We start from the raw sequence: 24,231 nt of genomic DNA, 5'->3' as shown, positions 1-24,231 counted from the left end.
GATGAGCTGGCCTATTTGCCGATTCAGGTGAGTTCCCCAGGCCAGTAAGCATTCTCTAACTGACCAGCTGATGCCCACCATTCATCAGATAGATGAATGAGCTCTTTCCCAGCTTCTCATTTCTTCCCAAGGTTCTTACACCTCGAGTGCTGGGAGCAGGGTGAGCCCAAGGCTGTTGTTCAGCCAGAGGAGGGGCAGCAATCTGCAGCAGTCTGGAGGCAGCTGCCATGGGTTGTTCTACTTTCCCTCCTCACATGAGTCTGTTTATACTAAGGTCATGTTCATGATTCTGATTCTCAAGGATCCCTCAGGCCCTCAGAAGACATGCACAGAGGCTCACCTTGCCTGATAAACATATGAAGTGAGAGATGGGAACTCACTTGTGGAGGGAACACTTGCTTTCCCTGGAGCTAGGGGACAAACCGGTTGGAGCAGTTCAGCAGGAGAGAAGGAAAGAAGTTGAATGAAGCTGAAGTCTGCAGAGAAAATAACACTTTATCTGGGCTTTAAAGAATAAGTAAGATTTAACCAAGCTAAGCAAAGAGAGATGACATTCCAAGAAGAGGAAATAGCATTTAGAGACCCAGGAGCATGAGAATAGAATTTTCTGAGAATAAAAAATAATCTGATGTGATGAAAATGGTGTCATGAAAATGAAAAATGGGTATGAGATTGAGCAAAGACACAAGACTAAACACATGGCCTGCACTCACCCTTGGTGGCATTATTATTATTATTATTATTATTATTATTATTATTATCATTATTACAAGAATCTGACCCAGAACTATGGTTTAGACTTTTCAAATAGCATAAATCCCGACAGTATCTATTACTGATGAAAGAACATTGTATTTCTCAAGTATATCAGGACACTTAAGATTGGAAATAGATTGAAAAATATTGAAATAAATTTCAATACATTGAAAACTATAGGAGCCATAGCATATCCCACCTGTGGTCTAGAAAGATGTCTCTGGGCCAGAGAAGAGATGGAAATGGGATGAACCAAAAGCTATTATGAAAGGACACATATGAAAAATGTAATAATCAATTGAATAGGAAGGAGGAGAAGTTGGGTGAGAAGAACAAAATTAATGAATAAAAAAAATAATGAAATGAGCCATCACTCTGAGCTCTAGGCCACAGTGGTAGTGCCTCCAGGAACAATGGAGGCATGTGAGGATGGGCCCTTTACCTGCTTGGTGCCCTGCTCTTTGGCTGCCAAAGACGGGCCCCTGGAATGGAGGATCCCAGTCACTCACAGGGGCTCTCAGACCACACGGAGCCTGGCTGAATTCCTCCAGGGAAGCTAAGGGGGCACCGCATGAGATGCCTGCCCTTACCTACTCTCTCTGTAGATGAAGAAAAGGTTGTAGATTTAAGAGTCCATACCTTGTTCTATAAATTTAGTGTCATCCAAGAGTCTGAGAAACAGTGATAAGAGCCTCAAAGATCTGTCATCCTATCACAGGACCTTGTAGTCTGATCCTGTCATAGGTGCCACCCTCTTAACTCGGTTTCTTTCCTTTAGGGCCAACTCTGTGACATGGAACCCACACAAGATGATGGGCGTCCCTTTACAGTGCTCCGCTCTCCTGGTTAGAGAAGAGGTATGTCTTTCCGGATTCATGGCCCAATCCATCAATGGAGTTTGGTAGAGTAAATGTGGGTGGTAGCAGAATCAGAATACAGGATGATTTCATAAGCTAGAATGCTGAGCCATATCCAAAAAGGGGAAATTGAAAAAAAACAAAACAAAAAAAAAAGGGGGGGGGAATTGTTCATGAGGATAATTATATGGTCCTGCTCTTATTTCCATGTAAAGGAGGGTTCTATTTTGAGTCGACAAGACAGGCATGTTTCATACATAGCTATATTGTACTCTGTGTGTGTGTGTGGCTCATTTTATGTAGCATGATATTTGCAAGGTTCGTTTCTGTCATAGTGTGTACCAAAATTTCATTCCTTTTGTGGCTGCACAATATTCCGTTGTATGAATATACCACAGTTTGTTTATCCATTCATCCTTCAGTGGACATTTGGGTCAATTCTATTTTTTGGCTGTTATGAATAGGGCTGCTCTGAGCATTTGTGTACAATGATTTGTTTGAATATCTGTTTTCAAACAATGGACCTGTTTTCAATGGAGGAATGGAATTGCTGAATCATATGGTAATTCTATGTTTACCTCATTGAGGAACTGCCAAAGTCGCTGAACCATTTTACTTTCCTACCAGCATGATGAGAGTTCCAATTTAGTCTACATCCTTGCCAACACTGAAGAAAATGCAGCTAAATTTAGCTCTTAAATTTAGGTCTTTGAACCATTTTGAGTTAATGTTTGTGGGTATGAGGTAAGAGTTTGCGTGTGGATATCCAGTTCTCCCACTACCATTTATTGAAGAGACTACTCTTTCTCCATTGAAAGGTCTTGGTACCCTTGTTGAAAATCAGCCACAGTGATATGGGTTTAGCTAAACTGTACTTGTGAAAAAGGCATGGAACATTAGGTTGTACTCAGCAGAGTCAAAAATGAGTCAAGAGAAACTTAGCATTCATAAAATATTAATGGGTTAGAAAAAAAAGTGGAGTTTCAGGATGAGGAAGGTGGTAGTTACCCACTGTCCTCTGGATAAGGCATGCCTGGAGTGGTTTGCTTAGGTCAATGCCAAATTGCATGTGGGACCCCATCAAGCTAGGGTTCAAACAGTGGGGAACGATTGATGAACATGTGAGAAGGATGGTTGAAATAATTAAGGATGTTTAATTTAAAGAGAAAAAGAAACTGAAAAGGCTGGAGAATGGTAGCCTTCACAGTTTAAATGACTCTCAAGTGGAAGAGATTCATTTTTTCCTTGTAGCTTTGGGGAACTGGGTCAGTAGCACTGGGTAGAATGATTTGATGGCACAGTCAGAATATGCCATGATTTTAGGTCTGACTTCCGGTCAATGAAAGGAAAGCTTTTCTAAAAATTAAGCTTCCCCAGAGATAATGAATGCTTTGCATAGGAATAAATTCACCACCAAGGGAAGTGATTGGAGATTGGACAGTCACTTATTAGTAAGAGGATTCCTTCATTAGAAGGAATAAAATAAAAGCTCTAGGATCCCTTCCAAATCCAAGAGTTTATGTTGCTCTGACAGCATGTCCCTTATTGAGAGGTAAGGAATAAATGTAATACTTATAAATAAATACTTAATAATGTATTAAGTATTCTGTGATAAGAGAGTTCTCGGTTTAAAAAAAGCCTGGGAGATTTTAGATTAAAGAGTTAAAAGGAAGTTTAATTACTTCAAGGCATGTCAGAGCCTTTAATATGGTGATATACATTGCAAGTATCTTTGAAGAAGGGATTTAGGGTATAGTTTCCTAAATTTATTTGACCATGGGAATTTCTTTTACAGCAACTATCTTATAGCACAGCAACTATGAGTGTACTTAAAATAGTTGGCCACATAATGGTCTATAATTTTAATGGCTTAGAATCAGAGTATCATCACATCAAGGCCCTTTATGTGAAAAACATCACTTTTATTTATCCATTTATACAGTGAGATGGGTGCTTGGCCAGCCTTTGAGAGGTCCTGTGTTTTGAGCTGCTTTTCCTATCCCAGATCCACTTTATCCATCATTCCACACTCTTGGGTGGTCTCCTTTATGACTGTTGGAACCTTTTTTTTTGTGAATGAGCTTCAGGCCAAGCTTCTGAGACAAACAAAATAGAAACGTTGCAATTTTCAATCTTATTGGTCTTCAAGTGAATTTTCTTTTTCAAATCCAATGTTATTCCCCTGCTCTATTACAATCCTTTAATTTCCCTCACTCTCAAAAAAATAACAATGAATTCCACTGCAAATGAAGCACAAACTATAGGGTCAAACCCAACCTCATTGCCTAACATCTGGTCTTTCAGGACCCAGTTAAATTTTAGTTGCATTACGTTTTGTTCTCATTTGATAAATTTTTTGTAAAGAATTCTAACTTCAACTAGGTGATCACATTTTAGTCTTCTCTTGTCATGAGTCACAAGAAAAAAAAAAAAAAACAAGCGCCAAAGCTTCTGTACAATCACAATTATACTGCAGATAATGAAAGAGTCAAAGGCTTCCTGTGGTTCGTGACAAATTGAAACGTGGTGGGGTTTCTGGTGAGGAGATTGACAATGCTGTTTTAGTCAGAGCATGATTCATTCACTGTTCTTCGGAATAGTTCAGTCACTTTGCCACCCATTTTCCATACTAAGCTTCTTATGCTGGGGCAAATTAATGATCATTGGCAGTGAAACATCCCACTGTAACCACCACAAGCAAACAAGTATAAAAATGCAGTACTGAAGCTCCTACCACTCTTGAAAGGGGAACATGGCATTTAAAAGGTTGGTTAAGACATCTCAGAATAACAATGCTTTTATTGTTTTAGATTTCAGCATAAAAATGTAGCAATATTCTGTATTAAAAGCTATGACTTCCAAAGAGAACTCAAAACCTAACAGCCCAATGATAAAGTACTTGAACTAAGTGTGAATGAAACACTAGAATAATCACACTATTAGTATTTTACAGAACCAGAGAGTTTCTAAAGTATTTTAATTACAGCAAAACCAAAACAGCAGGATGTTCCCTCAAAGAATGAACATTATACTCTGATTATGATTGTTTCTAAATGAACACATTCTCTTAAAAGGAGAGTAAAACCATCTATGCCCTTGTTGTTAACCTGTAGTTACATTTGACCCTGAGCTATTTATCCCACAGAATTGACCTATCCCAACAGTTCATATTGTCCAGATATTGGCCCCATTTTATTTTTCACTTTTTTAGAGAGAGAGAGTGTGTGTGCACATGCATGCACAAGCAAAGGAGCAGTGGCGGGGGGGGGGGAGTGGGGAGGGGCAGGAGAGAACCTTAAGTAGGCTTCATGCAGGGCTTGATTTGGGGCTCAATCTCATGACCCTGAGATCATGACTTCAGATGAAATCAAGAGTCAGACACTTAACCGATTGAGCCACCCAGGTGCCCCTTGGCCCCATTTAAAAAATTTGATTCTTCCTGCTTTCCTTCTCTGACAAATTCAGTTTCCCTTTAAAAAAATTTTTTTTCTCAATAATTTTCACCACAATGTATATCTAACAGAATACCCAATGAAGTCAGTAGTTTCCTAAGTTTTCTCTTCTCTTCTAGGGATTGATGCAGAGTTGCAACCAGATGCATGCCTCCTACCTCTTCCAGCAAGATAAACACTATGACCTGTCCTATGATACTGGGGATAAGGCCTTACAGTGTGGACGCCACGTTGATGTTTTTAAATTATGGCTAATGTGGAGGGCAAAGGTGAGCATGCATGGAATGGCTGAATGTTAACTAAAGACAGAAACTGTGTCTAGTGACCTTTATAATGTGGTAAAAAATGGATTTCCAAATTGAAAATTATCCCCAAGATTAAGTTTCTTTAATCCTGTATCTAGATATCTGCCTTCCACGTGGCCAAGAACATAAGCCAAATTGCTTCTAATGCTCGCTCATCTAGAAAACAAACCCAGGTTGTTTATAGAGCAGAACATCTGGATTCTTAAGAGATGTTTTGTTGCTGTTTTGTTCTTGTTGTTGTTGTCTCTCAACTCTTGGATTTTATCCACTGACAGATTCCTTGGGAAGAGTAATGCTACAACTATTTTTGTTTGGAGGACAAAAACAGGAACCCCCTTCTGTAAGGTTTCTCTATTTACCCCAGAATTTAACTATCCTTGATCACTCCTCTCAGAAACAGACACTCTGTAACCAATGCTGTGCAGTACCTGCTGGACCTAATTGCAGCCTTCAGAGAGTGTACCTGCATGCTGGCATGTAAGCAGGCTGGAAAGGGCAAAGTGTTTCTTTTTCATCTTGACCAGATTCCTAGTTTCAATGTCACAAATCAGTGACTTCCCACCTGGTTTCATTTACCTCCCACAGGAGGCAACGGCCAGAGCCAGCTGGACATGCCAAAGTAAACCAACTGCTAGAAAACCCAACCCACTCAAAAAGTCCACAAGAGAAACTTGACAAAGGAAGGAAAGGGAATGTTTAGAGGAAGGCTGGCATGCAGTGTGCTAGAGAGAAGGGCCACAGATTGGGCTATATGCTTTCTCAGTAGCTCACACAAACAGGTGGCACTTCAGTCCCAAGGGATTCATAGATAACTTGGTCAGCATGAGTATGACCTGCCAGGATGAGGCCAAAGATTGTGCTCTTCCCCAGGATTCGTGTGAAGAGGCATGAATCACGTCTACAGAAGCAAGTTCCATATGTTGTTGTTTGTCAGATGTTCCAGAGTCAACTGAATGCCTTAAGCAATGAGAGAGCCAGAGAACTAACAAGAAAGAGAGGGGGCTTGGGAGTGAAATAATGTAGTCGACAACCCTCTTATGGAATCTTCTTTAAATCTATTCAGGAAAAAGGCTGTTTAAGTACAAAGATGGTCTCACTTATTGCAGAAATAACTCTTAGATGGTGTCCGGGGATGGCTGGGCTACATATTCTTCAGACCAACCTCCAGAAGAGTCTTTGCCCTAGCTGAATTTCCTCTAAGGGCTGCTAAATATCCAGCAGCTGTGTGGAGTCATTGCCCCGTCAAGGAGGTGTCAGATGGATGGGCTCCTGTCCCTTGACCTGGGCAGGGGCCCCCTCCTCTCTTGAAAGATGAGAGCCTGCCAAGGATACTTACTGGGTCCCCACCACCCAAGATGAGACTCATTATTCTGTTGGATTGACACTTTCATTTGGCAAAAACAAATAAATAAAGAACAGGAATTACTGGCATCCTCTTAAACGGTTGGAAAATGGGTAGGTTTTTCATTTCATTGATTGGTGGGAATCAAAAATGATGAAAGTGAGTATCAGCTAGGTAGTTGAGGAAAGCTTGATCTCTAAATATTGTTCAGTATTGTCCTTTTTGTCTCCTTCTTCCTACGGTGTTTCTATTAAGATGATGATCATTAGCTATATTTATACAAAAGTGTTCCTCTCATGGTTCATCAGTTCCTGTTGCTCCCTTCTCTGTCTGAAGCCTCCTCGCCAGCATGGGGCAGCGGCTGGCTCTAAGAGAAATGATTTGGAGGCCATCAGTTGTGAATGAAACAAGAGGAACAGCTGAAGCCTGAAATAAGGGCCGAAGATCCAGTATGTAACGCACTGAAATAAAGGCACCAGGAGAGGGAAGAAAAAAAGGAACAATGCCAGTAGCCGCATAATTTAGCCATAAATTACAGATGCATGTTCCTTTAATTCCTCATGCTCCAGTATCTAGACACGTAAATGGCAAAAACTTCTATTTGCTTTTCAACTTAAAGCTGTGTGTTTTGCAAAATGATATGGTAATAATGATAAAAGTCCTCAGCTCAGTCCTACAATCCAGAGATGCAGGGAAGGTAATCACCCTCTTGTGAGAGCTCTCTAGTGATGCCATCCAGGGAAGAAGTCAGCCTGCCCTCGGAAGGACCAAGAAAGAGTTGGCTATGACATTCTATCTGGTATCCTCTCGGGCAGAGGAAAATGATCTGCAAGAAAAATACTGAGGGGCCAGCATTAATCAGTAAACCCTCTATTCTTGAATCTGCCTGGGAAATGCGGTATTCAAGTGAATCCATATTTTCTCCTTAGCAATACAAACCACAAGAAAATTACTGGCCTGACTATACATATTCTTTAATCTGTTAATGACTGATGTAGCTGAATGCACTGAAGACAGCCATCCCATTAAGTCCAAGAGAATTTGATGAGAGCAACTGTGTGTAAAAAATGAGCTTCTTGATGTGGATGCTAGCAGGCATTCTAGACAATAGTGCAATATATAAGCCCGTCATAAGCAAAGGCCCTGTGCCTGCCCTCAATTCTGTTCTTATTGAAGAGACCTTTCATTTGGTTTGTATTTTATTAGAGAATGCTAAGTAAGACTTGATGACTATTTTCCAGATTTTACAGATTCCCTCAGTGGTTAAAACTCAGTGTAGATAGAAAAAAAAAAAAAAAAGAAAGAAAGAGAGAGATAAAGAGGGAAGGTGAGAAGGGGAGAGAGAGCAAGGGAGAGAGAAAAAGAAAAAAAGAAAGAAAGAGAGGATGCCAGGATGGCTCAGTGTTTGAGCATCTGCCTTTGGCTCAGGATGTGATCCCAGAGTCCCTGGATTGCCTCCCCACCCCCCCACCCCCCCCACCCCCGCCGCATTGGGCTTCCTATGGGGAGCCTGCTTCTCCCTCTGCCTATGTCTCTGCCCCTCTGTGTGTGTGTGTGTGTCTCATGAATAAATAAAATATTTTTTTAAAAAGAGGAGGAAAGAAGGAAGGAAGGTAGGTAGGAAGAGAGAAAGAAAGAAGGAAAGAAAGAAAGAAAGAAAGAAAGAAAGAAAGAAAGAAAGAAAGAAAGAAAGAAGAAAGAACATACCTTAATTTTAGGGCTGCGAGGATGGCTTAATACATAAATACCTAGTTTTCATGGTAAATCTGTTTACATATGCAAATTATGCAAATCATTCAAGTTTGCATAGAAAATTATGCAAATTTCCTTATCGTCTTCTGTGGTTGGCCTCCCTCATTAAAAATGTAGATAACAGAGGGACTGGTCAAAAGCTGAGAAAAAAAAATACCAGGAGAAAACTATTAAAGGGAAAGTCATGCCAGGCACCCTTTGCTGAGTGATTGAATGAATATTCACTTTCTCTCTAAAATATTAATTGTAATAAGTAGATAATGACTGTTATCGTGCCTGATGCTGGGTGGGATGAAGGGGCCACAATTTTCCAGACGAGGTAAGATAAATGCACAGATAACCATCACAGAAGACAGTATAACTGGCTGTAAAAGAAACACAGATGCACGAGAAGTGAAAGGAGAGCCTATTCCTAGTTTGAGAGCCAAGAATGATTTATGAAGAGGTCACCTTGGAGATGATCTAGGACAGGATAGGAGAATATGTAGGATTTCAACCAGCAGAGCTGGGAAGACACTGCAAAAGCAGGTCTGACGCTAGTGGAGAGTCTAGGTAGCTAGGAGGGTAATTAGGGAGCTAACATCCAGATAGAAAGAGGGCCTCAGTAGGGGGCTAGCAGTGAGAATGAAGGTAGTAGGGATTCAATCATTATTTCTGAAGTGGCATTTCTGGGGGCTAGAGAGCATGAGATGAGGGTTTTTAGAAGCAGAGAATGGTGAGCAGCGCTGATGGTGTCAGGCCCCAGGGATAACACAGGAGCAGGAGCTGAACACTGGCAGACAGTGATATCTTTGAAGAAGAAAACACTCTTCCTGAAATTCGGACTCGGGGGGGTCTGGGCTGGGATCTGAGAGTCTACGCTGTCGACATAATTAACCTGGTGCCGATACAAGTGGTTCCTTAAGAACACAGTGGGTAAAAATGCTGCCCTGCAGATGAAAAGTATACTTCCATTCATTCACCCACCTGTCCAACAAATGTACTGTGCGTGAGCACCTGATGTCTGCCAGCCCCGCTGGTATGAGGAAGACAATAGCGAGCAAAAGAAGCACCAGTCTGCGCCCTTGTGGAGCGTGCATTTCAGCCTGGTCAGCCCAAACCGATCCTAAGCATGTGGCAAGGAGGGAGCAAACAAAACCATCTTTCTCTCGAAGTTGCCTCAGCATAACTCTGACGCTAGGGGTGCAGATTTCCCCTGAGGGGCGCCCCTCAGAGCCCTCAGCTTCCTTCCTAGCAAGCCAGGTCATGGTAATGCCATGTCTGATTAAGTTCTCCAGGGGCTGTGGTCATTCTCAGAATAAGAACTGTGTAGCATGTGACAACGACTCAAGTATTTCATGAGTGCGTACATTTCAGAGAATCCCCTAAAAGCCTTCAAAACCTTGAAAATAAAAGATGGATCTTATTCCCATAAATATCCAAACATGAAGAGAGGCCAGGCTTCTAAAGGCACTCTAGAGTTTCCGATGTCACTCCCCCTTTCAACTAGAGGGGTGGTCAGGTTACTCCTAATCACCTCAAGTGAAGTCCTAGACTAGCCAAGGCCAGAGGACTCCCACTCCAGTCTGGGACAATCCCACTGTCTCGACAGTACCATCAAACTCCTTTTCAGAGCATTCATTCTACCTTACTGTGTCCTTGTGTGGGAGGGAGATCACACAGGCACCACCCTTCCCAGGTGACCAGTAAGATTAGCCAAGGCCATGTGGCTGGACAGAGCCAGAGTCCTACTGGTCCCGGCCATATTCTGGATCAGGTACATGCAAGTTTAAATGCAAAAGGGTCCAGTCTGAAGAAAAATTAACTTCCCTCCCTCCTACCTCGGGTCCATCCTCAGTGTACCCAAACTGCCAGGTCAGTCCAAACGGACCCCAAATCCTAAAGTCATAGAGTCTGTGGGGTAGGCTCTGGCCTGAGTGTTCAGGCATCAATCAGGACCCTTTCTTGGGGTCATCAGTAACAAGTCAGACTCTGACCAATCAACTAGGGTGACAATCTCCATAGAAATGATTCCTGACGTGGTGTGATGAACATTGGGTGTTATTAACAACTGGTAAATTATTGAACAGTACATCTGAGACTAATGATGTACTCTATGTTGGCTAATTGAATTTAAATAAAAAAAATAAAAGAAATGATTCCTGACCCCATCAGATTTCTTTAAGGCTTCAAGATGTTGAAATCACTGTCTATACTGCATCTCCCTCTTAGCTGAGGTGATGAGATCATCAGTAGGAATGTGGGCCCATCTTCTATCCATTCCAGCTGCACCCTCAGGTTTCCATGTTGGATCAGTCACTGGTTGGCCTGTTCTAAGTGTTCCTAGGATGAGCATTAGCTGTTTTCCATTAGTGCGCCACAAATGCTGAAGGAGTTAGGAGGAAAGCCATTTTGAAAAGTAACTCCCCAGAGTGTCCTGAGGTCCATCAAACAGCACCAGTCCTCGGCTATAGTGTTGTTTTTTCCAAATCCAGATCCTGGGCTTCCAGAGCCGGAAACTAAAAAGACCTCTCTGATAATGCTCCCCATTACAAATACATGAGTCATTTATCCCCAGAGGAGAAATCTAATGAGCTTTGCACAATGACAAGCTAACAAAGCATCTGCGTGCCCCTAAGAGTCATACATTCATTTGTTCAACAAATATCTACTGAGTACCTACCCTATTTGTTCTATAATGAGGGTACACTAGTGAACAAAAGTGGGGTCTGGAAATGGTAAATTTTCATGATGGGCAGAGGCTAAGCAGGCATGCTGGCCGGGGGTGTCTCTGATGATGCTTCTCCACAGGAGGAGAATAGCCCAGCCTCCTGTCATTAATGACTTCCATAATTACCCCTCGGGATGGCAGAGGCAAATTTTCCCCTCGAGTAATCAAAATAATTGCCTAGAGAATGGAGGCTCAGGAAGAAAAGGAATCCGCTGTAGGGAGCTGTGATGACATGAAAGGAACAAAAACACCTGAGGGGAGAGCATCAAAGGAGAAATAGTCACTAGGAAAGCCCCTATAAGCAGTCTTGTGCAAGGAAAGTGTGGAGCAGAGCTGGGGTGGAGGTTGGCAGAGAAACCATCCGGGGAGATTAATCCCATAGAGAGCTTACTCGCCTTTCTCAGCCAGCCTGATGGGCTTTCTTCTTCTCTTTCTCAGGGCACCACTGGGTTTGAAGCACATATTGATAAGTGCCTGGAGCTGGCTGAGTATTTATACAGTATCATAAAAAACCGAGAAGGATACGAAATGGTGTTTGATGGAAAGGTACGTATTCTGGTCCCTATGCTCCCCAAAAGTTAAGTCAGTTCCAGTTCTTATCACTGATTTTTTTTTTTTTAATGTCAATCGTGTACTGTCCAGGTAAGTGGGACTGTTACAAGGGAGAAGCTGGGCTGATGGGGTAGCTGTCCCAAACTGGAGTAAAAAATCAAACTCACAAAACAATAGCTCTGTGTAATGTGGTGAAAGTCAGGCACTCCAAAAGGGAGTATAGGCTCAAAATAGAAATTACATTCGGAAGCTGCAGAAAAGATTTGAAATGTCCTTGGCATTTTCTAAATTGCTGCGATGGGCTGAGTGTGAATCCTACCTTTCCCCCTTGCAGCCTCAGCACACAAATGTCTGCTTCTGGTACGTGCCTCCAAGTTTGCGTGTCCTGGAAGACAATGAAGAGAGAATGAACCGCCTCTCAAAGGTAAGTGATACAGGCTCCTCTGGTGTGCGCAGTGGTATGTTCATTGGGCCTTTCACATGCACGGTGTCCCTCTGACATGCATGTGTCTCTAGGAGAAATCCAACCTCGACCTTAGCACGCAGGCCCACTCCCCTTCACAGGCTCCTACAGAACCGGAGCTGGTCTACCTAGACTTTTCCATTCTCGTCTTTGATTCCTGAGAGGAAGTTTATGATGTCTTAAAATAAGCAGTCAGGTGTTAGCTTGACTGCCATTCACAATGCAGCAAAAACCTTTGGTGAAGTTGGCTGACCTGCCAAGCCAAACCGTCTGTGCTCATCCAGTTATAAGCACAGAAGAGATTTCAGGCACCAGAGATGGTTAGAAATCAGAGTTTCCGCTGACTCTCTTGAGATGCTAAGGTCAAGGCTGCTCTATGGAGTCTTTAGAGCTCTGCTGAGCCCCAGGAGGTAATGGGGCAGGGAACAATACTAATGGCCACTGTGTAGAGTGCATATCATGTCCCAGGCTCAACTGTGATCTAGCATTACAACACTCAACTATATTAAGTGTTAGAAATGACTAAAGGAGACAATTGAGGTGACACAAACAAACTTTATTTAACACTTCATGAAGCGGGCAGCCTCCCTTCCCAGGGGTCCAGAGAATTGAAAAATGGGGTGGAATGCAAGAAGCTTTTAGAGGATAAAGAATAAGGAATGGGAAGAGAAAGACAGAAAGTGAGTAAGGAAGGGCACCTAAGCGGCTTAGTCGGTTAAGCGTCCGACTCTTGATTTTGGCTCAGGTCATGATCTCAGGGTTGTGAGATGGAGCTGCACATTGGGCTCCATGCTGGGTGTGGAGCAAGCTTGAGATTCTCTCTTTCCTCTCCCTCTGCCCCTTCCCACCCATTTGTGTGCATGCATGCATGCACTCATGCACCCTCTCTCTTTCTCTAAAAGAAAAAAAGAAAGAAAGAAAAGAGAAAGAAATGAGTAAGGAACAACAAAATAAGAATAGAGTGCAGGGTTGAATTGACGTTGGGGATTGGCTGACTGGACATTCCATGTTTCTGGTCAAACAGAGCATTTACAGGGACATAAAAGTTAAGTGTACATTTCCTGATGTGACATCCTAGGCAGGAGCAACCCCATCATGGGCCTAGAAACTTATTTCAACCTAATGTGGGAAGCACAACTGTCCCCATTTTGCTGATGGGGAAACTGAAGCACAGGGAGACTTTTTAAAAAATCACTTTTCCAAAATCACTGACTCCAGAGCCAGAGGATTTGGGCTTCAAATTCTTCTGCAGCCAGTAAGATATCCTTGACCTCTTTTCTTCTCCTGCTCTCGTCATTTAGGTAAGGGTGAAATTTGGCTTATGATGTGCAACAAAGAATCTTGAAAGGACGTAAATTTGGGGCCCCATCCCAGTGTGAAGAAATAGGAAACTAGGGATGATTTTGTATATTTGGATCTCAAGGGTTGGATTAGTTGATTTGTTGGTTTTCCATTTACCACAAAGGAGGCGACTTTCTCCAGTCACTGCCAGGAGCAGGGAAGGCCCTCTCCCCCACTGCAAAGGAGGCTGGGCTGCCTCACTGACCTCTCAGAATACTTTATTTCCTTCTATGTCAAACAACAGGATTTTGTGTGGATTTAAAATCTTCCGAACAGCTTATAAATGTGAACACCTGCCAGTAGACAGTCCAAGACCAAACCCTCATCAGGAGGAAACTGACACAGAGTTGAGGTGTCATAGCCTCCTACTAAGGGTAGTGGTTTGCAATCCTGGTGGCACATTAGAATCAGCCTAAAGCTTTATAGATGACCAGGTCTTAACCCTGATAATTTAATCCAGTTGGTTTTGGATGGGCTTGGGAATGGTTCTAAAAGCTCTCCAGGTGATCTCAATGTGCAGCCCAGGCGCAGAGCCACTGACCCAGAGGAATGCATGGAAGAAAGCTTCTGGAATGGGGATCCATTGGTGCATGTGTCTAGAGAGGAGGGGTCATGGTCATGCTTGAAGTTTTAATGAAGTTAGCTCATTTGTTCATTGCAAGAAATCAAGCCCAAGCAGTAGCAGGGAGGCAGGGTGACGGTCACGTTGGAGAGGATGATGGAGGCAAAAAGAGGCCTGTTGTCATTTAAGAGGAAAGAATTCATATTTTCTCCTGAAGTTTTATGGTATAGCTTCTTCATAGTCTGTATCATCTTACCAATAACTAATTTTATTTAACAAGTTAGTTAGAAATTAGAGGTTTTCATTCTTACTGGCTCTACCTCTTTAATGAACCCAATGACCAGACAGAATCCAAGGAGTAATTTGGCTGATTTCATTTGTTGAATCAATTTATTTTTGCTGGGCTGAGGGATGGGGCAAGATTGGAAAACAGAACAGAAAGTGGTTTTCCCCACTACTTTCTGAGCAAAACTCAACTCTAAATTTCCCCCATTTCAATATAGCTCTTTTCAGATACCTCTCGGGTTTTAGCAAATCACATAAACTGTGATGAGAATGGAGACTATTTCTGGGGAAAGCCATTAGAATAGTAGTCAACTATTTTTATACAGTTGGTAATTCAAATTTGAAAGTCTTCTGTGATTCCATTTTCCTGGCTAGAATATAGAGAATTCAGCAATTCAGAGTTGCAATTCACAATAGAACCACATTAAATATCAAGGTTAACTTTTGTTTATTTATGTCAATAATTTTTCAGAGTTTCAGAAAAGTTTCTTCTTAAGTATCCTTAAAGTATAATGTCCCGGCATCAGTAAATCTTCACATGTTCACACACATACACATACACACAACCCCAGAGGGAAAACAGTGGAGGTAAAATAAAATAGATCACCAATATGGTATCAATAGCCACATGTGGCATTTAAATTTAAATCAATCAAAATTAAATTCTGCCAGAAGTTTACTTCTACAGTTGCACTCACCACATTTCAAGAGCTTGACTTGTGATTAGTGGCTGCTGTAGCAGATAGAGGAGATACAACACATCTCTATCACTACATAAAGTTCTCTCAGTCAGTGCTGATATAGACCCCCAAATGGGAGGAATCTGTGGAGTCTGCTGTGCAGAATAACTACCTGGTAGTTATTATTATGAGCAGAGTCAACAACTACATGAGGGAGGCTAAGATGAGCATCTGGTTGGTGCATTTCCTGCTGCCTGGTCAGGGCTGTGAGTGTGCAGGTGGCTCATCGTCACTGAGGCACAGGGGACACAGAAGTCCTGGGGTGCCATATGATCATATGCAGATGCCTTAGACACAAGGCAGGGCCAGCAGGTGGAGTCCATGTGGGCATGCATCAGACAAGAATCCTGGTTCTTCATCATCTTAGCCTTGTATTTTATTCCATTGTATTGGATAATTATCTGTGTATCTGATCCCAGCTCCTACCAGTCCTATAATGATTGATGGATATCCAAAAGGTCAACAGTAGATTGAAAAGTCCATTGGCAAGGAAGTAGATTGGCCTCAACTTTTAAGGTGTCACTCTTCCAAAGTCTATGTTGTTAAATGTAATGAGGAATTTAATTTGTGAAATTTTAAAGTATGTACAGTTATTCTTTTTCATTTTTCCAAAAACTTCGTATTTCCAAGATTTCAAAACAAAAGGTTTTGTGATACATAGTGAAAAAATACATTTCCCTGATTCTGTGATGCTTTAACCTGAGCTCTCTTGGGAGAAACAAATGTGGATTCAAATGATGGGATAGTTCCCTGGTTATTGTTTTCTAAGGGATTGTAAAAGCTAACAACACAAGGGAGAAAATGACACCCTAAAACTCATAAGGCAGCCCTAAGAGCTCCTGGTGAGTAGGTCTTTAGTGAAATCTTCAACATGCAGCCTCTCTTTTCTGACTCTCTTTATTCAATAGAACTGGGAATATGACCAAAAGAAAACATCTAGAAATAAGTGAAAATGCTATATATTCATCAGAAGAGTCAGAATCTTATTTGCCTTCTGAACTTGCAATTAGTGATTATGCAATAAAGTAGATGTTCCATGTTCCTGCTAATTTTAATTCATCCCCATTTTCTGGAAGCAATTAAAAGTCATGAATTTAGACAACTGTGATTTCTCCAACCCAGCTTCAGGAACTGGAGGAATTTGATCTGACTTTACACAAAAACCTGTTTGGGATGATAACTGTTACCATTTAAATTTTTGACCTTTGATTTGATTTATCTGAAAAGTTAGAGATGATTGTCTTTAGTAATTAAAACCATTTCCATGAGGTTTTGGTTGGATGGCCCATGAAATTGAAATCAGAGTTTAATTCATTGAGGAAAGCATTATCATTGTTTTTATCAGTTCTAAAGAGCAAGCATGATTTATTACAAAAATAAAAATTAAGGAATAGTTATGTGATTCTTCCTAAAATTCCTGTAGACACATGGATTTGGAATTCCTTTCCTAATTTGGGATTTCTCTCCCCAGGAACACATTGATTTGCCATGTCTCATAGCACAAAGTGATAAATTTCATGTTCTTATGCTAGAATATTCTAGTAGATCCACTTTCAGAACTTAATCCCAGACTTGAGATATTTAAATTTGTTTTCATACTTGTTCCCTGGGATGAGCCCAATGCTCTATGTACAACCTTAAACCTTTAGGGGAAAGAAGGATCAACCCAACAGAAATATTCCTCTTTATATTACCTTCCTGTGTAATAAAGAAGTGGCAGAAAGAAACCTAAGAAACTGTTAACCTAGAATCAGAAAATCCCAGTGCCTCCAAAAAAAAAGAAAAGAAAATCCTAGTGCTGGAATCATCATACACATTCATTTTTTAGATGAATGAAATTAGGTTCAGCATATGACATGAGGGTGGAATGAAAGTGAAGATCAACTGTCCTTGGTTTTCTCTTTGGTATCTAATAATTGGGCATGATGAGAAATAGGTCAGTTTTGAATATTGGATACTTTGTTTGGGGGTTTTTATATTTTTTTAGTTTTATTTTAAATTTTAATTCAAGTAGTTAGCATAGTATTATATTACTTTCAGGTGTACAATATAGTGATTCAACACTTCCATACATCCCCTGGTGCTCATTATAAGTGCACTCCTTAATCCCCATCACCTATTTTGCTCCCCCACCCCGCTCACCCCCACCTCTACTCTGGTAACCATTAGTTTGTTCTCTATAGTTAAGAGTCTGTTTCTTGGTTTTCTTCTGTCTTTTTTTCCTTTGATGATTTGTTTTATTTTTATTTTTTTATTTTTTATTTTTTTAAGATTTTTATTTATTTATTCACAGAATAGAAGCAGGCTCCATGCAGAGACCCTGACGTGGGACTCGATCCAGGGTCTCCAGGATCACGCCCTGGGCTGCAGGCGGCACTAAACCGCTACACCACTGGGGCTGCCCCATTTGCTTTATTTTTTAAATTCCACATATGAATGAAATCATATGGTATTTGTCTTTCTCTGACTTATTTTGCTTAGCATAATACTCTCTAAATACATGCATATTGTTGCAAATGGCAAGATTTCATTATTTTGTTATGAGTGAATAATAATTCCATGAGTAAATAATATCCCATTCTAATACACACACACCCCACCTTTTCTTTATCCATCCATCAATCAAAGGACAGTTGGGCTGTTTCCACAATTTGCATGTTGTAAATAATGCTGCTATAAACATAGGGGTGCATGTATCCCTTTGAATTGGTGTTTTTGTATTTTGAAAGTAAATACCCAGTAGTGAAATTACTGGATTGTAGAGTAATTCTATTTTTAACTTTTTGAGGAAACTCCATACTGTTTTCCAGAATGGCTACACCAGTTTGCATTCCCACCAACAATGCAAGAGGGTTCCTTTGTCTCCACATCCTCATCAACACTTGTTTCTTGTATTTTTTATGTCAGCTGAGGTATGAGGTAAAATCTCATTGTAGTTTTTGTTTTCCCCTGATGAGGAGTGATGTTGGGCATCTTCTCATGTATCTGTTGGCCATCTGATACTTCTTTGGAGAAATGTCTGTTCATGCCTTCTGCCCATTTTTTAATTGAATTATTTGTTTTTGGGTGTTGAGCTTTATAAATTAATTATAGATTTGGATACTAACCCTTTATACGATACGTCATTCGCACATTAAGTACTGTGAAGATGAAAACCTCACTATAAACCAATGATTAAGTGTTGATGTTCAAAAATCGCATATTCATAATAGTGTGCTCTTTGAATCAAACTATTCATTAAAATGAATCCAACTATGATGTGAGGTATAGTCCCCATTTCAAACTGAGTTACTTACTGTGTATATCTAAGTAAGTCTAGAGCTCCCTGATATCAGCCATTCCTGGTTACATATTTGCAACAATAAATTTAAACGATCAGATGTTATATTTACAAATTGTAATGGTAAAAATGTGAATAGATCATACATATAGCTAGACATAAGTTAAATGTATTCCTCTTCCTGGATAGCTATCCCTATTATTCTAGTCTTTATTAACTAATAAGGACTTGCGGAGCCCTCAGGGTACACACAGTGCTATGCTGGCAAATAAAAGAAGTAAAAGACACTGTGTCTGCCCTTCAGTGCTTGCAGTTTCAAAATTATGGATAACTTATATTTTCTTATAAGTAAGAGGACAATAAAGGAATATCCTGTAGACAGAATCTATGGGTAAAGATCAGGTATTTACAACTTAAAAAAGAAAAGATGCTACTGGACTAGGGGAGTCAGGAAAGGCTTTATAATGCTTTATCAAGTCTGTGGTGGAGTCTTGGCATGTGTGTAGGATGCAACCTGGAAGAGAAAGGGGACTCTAATCCAAGACAAGAAGTGTGACACAATAAAACTGAGGACAAGCGTAAAGGAAGAAAAATATGTGTGGCACATTCAAGGGATATTGACTGTAGGTCTTGTCTCAGAGTTGAAGATTGATTTTAGTGACCACTTGGAAATGAATCCTCAGAGCTGAGGGACAAAATACCTTTGTGCTGAGCTAGAGAGTTTGAACTTCATCTCATACACTCTACTGACAGTAATCATTCTGTGATATATATATATATATTCTGCTTTTTGCCACAGCTGAATTCCATCATGATTAAAGAATGTATTTCATAAAATCTTATAAACTGAGATGCAAAAAGGAGAATGAAAAGACATTGGAAAGCTTTAGGGTCTCAGGAAAGAAAATTGCTTTAGGGCCTCAAAAGTCTGCTTATTTTCAGACATCACTTAGTTACCTCTTGGTTACCATTCTCTGAACTATGTTTTATTTCCAGTGTTTTTATATCTACTGAGGTTTAAAAAAAAAAACCCTCCCCCAAATGCTGTATTGCTAAACTATTTAGCCTTGGAACCAACACCCAATTCTTCCCATTCTCCCAAATCCGTAACTACATGGTTGTTAAATAACAAAAACTCCACTGAGTAAATTTTAAAGATCTAACTGGATTTATGAATTGATTCATAAATTGGGCAGCATCCCATCTAGGAAGTAGAGGGAGCTCTAAGGAGCTTATAGAAAAGGAGAGGTTTTTAAAGGCTGGACAAGGAAGTCACAAACAGAACAGAGAATTATTCCAGGTGAGGTCACCTTCCTTTGGGGAGAAGGGTCTTATTAGGTGATTACTTCATGTTTCTCTGGGAGATGGGGAGAGACCATGTGACAGAGTACCATATTGATGCTGACCAGAAGATTCCAGAGTGACCAGTTAAGACTATATTCCTGGGGGACATTGAAAGTGCAATTAGATTAGGTATAAAGCTCAGGTTTGGTGGTGTGGTCTAGCATAAGTGACTCTGTTTGGGGCCTGCAGTTTTCTTTTTCAGAAAGTCAAGGATAAGGGGGCAAGCACCTCAGAGCCTATCATTTATTATTCATTTTATCACCCTCAAGAATTTGGATGTATTAAACTGCTCTTGTCCTCCGATCCCAAAAAAACTTGGAGACAATTCCTTTAGGGGAAATATGAGTCTGGTTGTTTAGTTAAAAGCTAAAAATGCTACTTGATATTGGGTTCTTTGACTAGAAGAGTCCCCAGGGGTCACCATGCGGCTCTGGTCTCTCCCACAGGTGGCCCCAGTGATTAAAGCCCGAATGATGGAGTATGGGACCACAATGGTCAGCTATCAGCCCTTGGGAGACAAGGTCAATTTCTTCCGCATGGTTATCTCAAATCCCGCAGCAACTCACCAAGACATCGACTTCCTGATTGAAGAAATAGAACGCCTTGGACAAGATTTATAATAACATAGCTCACCAATCTGTTTCGATTCTCTAGGTAGACAATTCAGTTGTCACAAACTGTGTGAATGTATTTGTAGTTTGTTCCAAAGTAAATCTATTTCTATATTGTGGTGTCAAAGTAGAGTACAGTTTAAAAATCCAAAAAACATTGCACCTTTTAAAAATCCTTTCCTAAGTTTAGAATACCTCTCTAAAATTAGTGACAAGAGGCTGTGTTCTAATCGATAATGAAAAGCTTAAAATTGTTATAAATACTTCCCTTACTTTTAATATAGTATGCAAATCAAGCTTTATTTTCACTTCAGAGTAGTAGGATTGAATAGTGCCAAATTGCCCCTGAATCCTAAAAGGTTCTTTGGGGTGCAGTCAAAAGGAGAAAGTACATATAAAATGTATGTTGACAATAAAAACTCTTGCCTTTTTCATAGTATTAGAAAAAAATTTCTAATTTACCTATAGCAACATTTCAAATGTATTTAAATACATATAATTTTACAAAAGGAAAATATATATATTAAAAAGAAATCCTATTTTGTAACATATAGATTTTTATTTTATATGGGTTATACAAACTGCAGGGGCAGATATAAAAACTAAGCCAGATTTTTTTTTCTCTTTCTTTTAATGGAGGCACAATAAAACACTGAGCAAAGTTATTCTGAAACATAGGCCCACAAATTCTTAAAAAGGATAATGCCTTCTCTCTATTCATGTTGCGGCTTATCACATCTCTAAAGTTAGTATTACAAAACAAACACAAAAGAATATTGCAAGTTCTCTAAAATGACTGACCAGATGGACAATAAAATTCTCTTCCCAGTTAAGTTTTCCACCCAGTTGACCCTGAGTGGACCCACTCAGTAAACATGACAAGCCAAGCTTCATCTTAGACTAAAACTAGAGTAATTGTGTGTACTCTGCTTTCCAGTTCAGCTTGTTTTGAACAGAAGGTAGATGCTCATTCTTGAGGCATCTTCCCACACAGTATTCTTTTATTAGGTCATTTGGATTAATTAGGGAAAAATAAACATAAAATCTAATCAGCCTGAGCAAAAAAGGAATGAAGCACACTCCAGAAGGTGGTGAGCCCAGAAAATTAAACTCGGCCGTGAGAGAAGAGATCTCTGTGAGAACAATGATGTCATCCTGGGCACCCATATTGTCACTGTCCAAGAAGGAGTCATTCACCTCCTGGGTAATTGCTTCTTCCAGTTCCCTTCCTCTCCTACTCACCAAAGTTCTCTCCTGCTAGGCTTTCCATCACGGGAATCCCAAATACTTAATTTCTATCCCACAGGGGGTTATGTTCCTCTCATGAGATTTTGAGACAGCATCTTAAGACCTTTTTTACCTGCCTCTTGTCAAAATCCAAAGTGACCAGAGTGTGCAGAGATAGTAAGATAGTAAGATATTCTAAGTAGATTCTTAGAATTCAGGGTAATACTCTAAAGCATTCTTCTTCCCCTGCAAACCTGATGGAGAGACCCAAGCTAGCAAGAACTCCCAATGATATTTGTGGGGCCACGGTTTATCAGAACCCAAGTAGTAGTATGATGACTACAGATTCACAGATGCAGACTACAGGCACCACCTTAGAACATTCATCCTTTCTATATGGACCAGTCAGATTACTAGTTAGAAAGCCTACAAGGATACAAGGGAAGAAAAAAAGAAATGCCCTATACTATAACCATAAGATCTAACCATCTGAAATCTGCATGAGCTTGCCCCTACATTCTTCCTCCTACATTATATACAAAAACATTGATACTTGAATTCGACATAGGTGTGGATCCTTCCTGTCTTGGAAGTAAATGGGTTCCCTATGATGATTAGGAGAAAATTTTTATCTGTGCCCCAGAACTTCATAAAGGAATAAGTAGTCTAGGCTATGTTCAATGGCCAAGCATCCCTTTCCTTTCTAGAAGTTGGCCATTGAGGCTATGCACATAGTCTTGAGCCTCAGGCCAAAAGGTCCTACCTCAGAGGCAGAGACACTAACTGTCAAGCCCACTGTCCTGCTTTGAGAAGAAGGGGCCCCGACCTGGATAGACCCCTCTCAACTCCAGGATGCTTATACCTTGTAGTAAAGATCCTCTAACAGAAGCTGCTGTTTTTTAACTTGATGGTATGATGGTATTTAAAAGGAGAAGCATTTGTGCCTATGTATGATATTCCAGAAAAATAATCTTTACAAATAGATTGTTTCCCCCACTTCCTGCCCTTTCCAGATTCTTCTCCAGGTTGGCTGGGAGTCTTGCCCAATCCTATGCAGTGAAATCCCTGCCAACCATAACCCAGGAGAGGAGGTAAAGAAAAGCCTAACAGGTTCCAGTAGTTTAATAAATATGCTTTAAAGTAAGTCTGCAATCTACTTGGGAGAGAGGGAGGGAAGAAGGAAGGTGGTTTTGAACATTAGCTCAAAATCCCAGTGCCAAAGGCCTTTATGTGGGACCATCCTTTACAAATTTTAGAAAAGCCTGGTTTTAGCTTAATCAGAATTGACATGGCCATTTTTATTTATTCAGCAATATTGTGTTTGTTATTTTTAAATACTTGAAATAAAAAGTGTGGTATGTCTTCATCTGAGACGCATAAATGGTATTGACTTCGCGTACTGAAAGCTAAGGACATCAATTGTGTGTATAAATCGTGTTGCCTTCGTTCTATTGATAGCACTGTCTCGTCACCTCAGATTGGGGTTGTGCACTTTAGCTCTGAACTGTACAGTGTTGCAAATCAACATATGTTGCTGTAAAAGCTTGTACAATCTATTATTGACATGTCTTTTTCTGTGTGGTAGCTGTATTGATATTATGAACTACATCCGCATCTGTCCCTGTGCTCGCTCTCTCTCTCTCTCTCTCTCTCTCCCTCTCCCTCTTTCTGCTAAACTGTGTGCCCTCCACATCAGCTCTAACAGAGAACATGCCCTAGGCTAAGCTCCCTACTGAGAAATCTCCCTTGATAACTGTGTGATTTGCAAAATGCAAGGTGAACGCTACTCATCTCCGAGAAGAGAAGAAACCCACACGGAGTGTCACAAACCACCCCAATTGCAGGTACTGTCTCCGCTGGGGCTTGGGGTAGGGACTCAGAATATGAACAAAGAAAGCACAGGTGTAAATATAGCAGCAGGCCAGGGAATCAAGGACCCTGATGGTGGGTATCATCTTGCACGTGCTCTCCTGTTTTCAGATGCTAAGTACAAACACTGTGTATTTATTAGTCACGTGTTCCAAAATACTGTTCCCAATTGGTGTTTCTGAAAGACATCAACATCTCCCCAACATGACACCATAACTAAAGACAGAAAAAAATAAAAAAATATAAACATGTGGCAACCTGTTCTTCTTACCAAATATAAACTTGTGTATGATCAAAGTATTTTATCTGTGTTGTCTCTCTAAACCCAAATAAATGTGTAAATGTGGACAGTCTTGGGCTTTGCTTGTTTATTTCTGTTGTGGAGCTTATTTGTTAATGAGTTGCCTAAATACAAGACCCCTCCCTTGTCACAGAGCCCAGAGTGTCTTTGGGTCTTTGCTGGGGAAAAAGAGCTGGTACTACTGCAGTCGCTGTCCCTTCTGAGGGCCATTGTTTCACCTCTCATGCTTCAATTCTTCAATCAGATCCAGTCTTTTTTTAGAAATCATTTTATTACGGAAAATTTCACATAGAAAAGTGGAGAAAACAGTATAATAAACTCCCGTGAAGTTCTCACCCAGTTTCCACATTTAATGATTCGGAGACTGAATCCCATTTCACCCATTCCTCCACCCCACGTCCTCCCTGACAACAAATTTTTTATATGACTCTGGAAAAGATAAGGCCTCCTAAAAACAAAACAAAAAAAGTCCTCACTGCAAT

At 40.5% G+C, this 24,231-nt stretch overlaps 1 protein-coding gene across 1 annotated transcript in view; it reads left to right on the top strand.

Annotated features, from left to right (window-relative positions):
- GAD2 (glutamate decarboxylase 2) overlaps positions 1-23,801 on the top strand; it is an 89,392-nt gene extending 65,591 nt beyond the window's left edge. The window contains exons 12-16 of the mRNA XM_077896757.1: positions 1,535-1,613; positions 5,185-5,334; positions 11,613-11,720; positions 12,061-12,150; positions 20,188-23,801. Coding sequence (XP_077752883.1) covers positions 1,535-1,613; positions 5,185-5,334; positions 11,613-11,720; positions 12,061-12,150; positions 20,188-20,361 — 601 coding nt within the window. The 3' untranslated portion in view covers positions 20,362-23,801. The remainder of the gene's footprint in view (positions 1-1,534; positions 1,614-5,184; positions 5,335-11,612; positions 11,721-12,060; positions 12,151-20,187) is intronic.
- Positions 23,802-24,231: the final 430 nt, after the last annotated feature.

This window comes from Canis aureus, chromosome 5 (assembly GCF_053574225.1).
Source record: "Canis aureus isolate CA01 chromosome 5, VMU_Caureus_v.1.0, whole genome shotgun sequence".
Lineage (NCBI taxonomy): Eukaryota > Metazoa > Chordata > Mammalia > Carnivora > Canidae > Canis > Canis aureus.
This window is presented reverse-complemented; position numbering and strand designations above follow the sequence as displayed.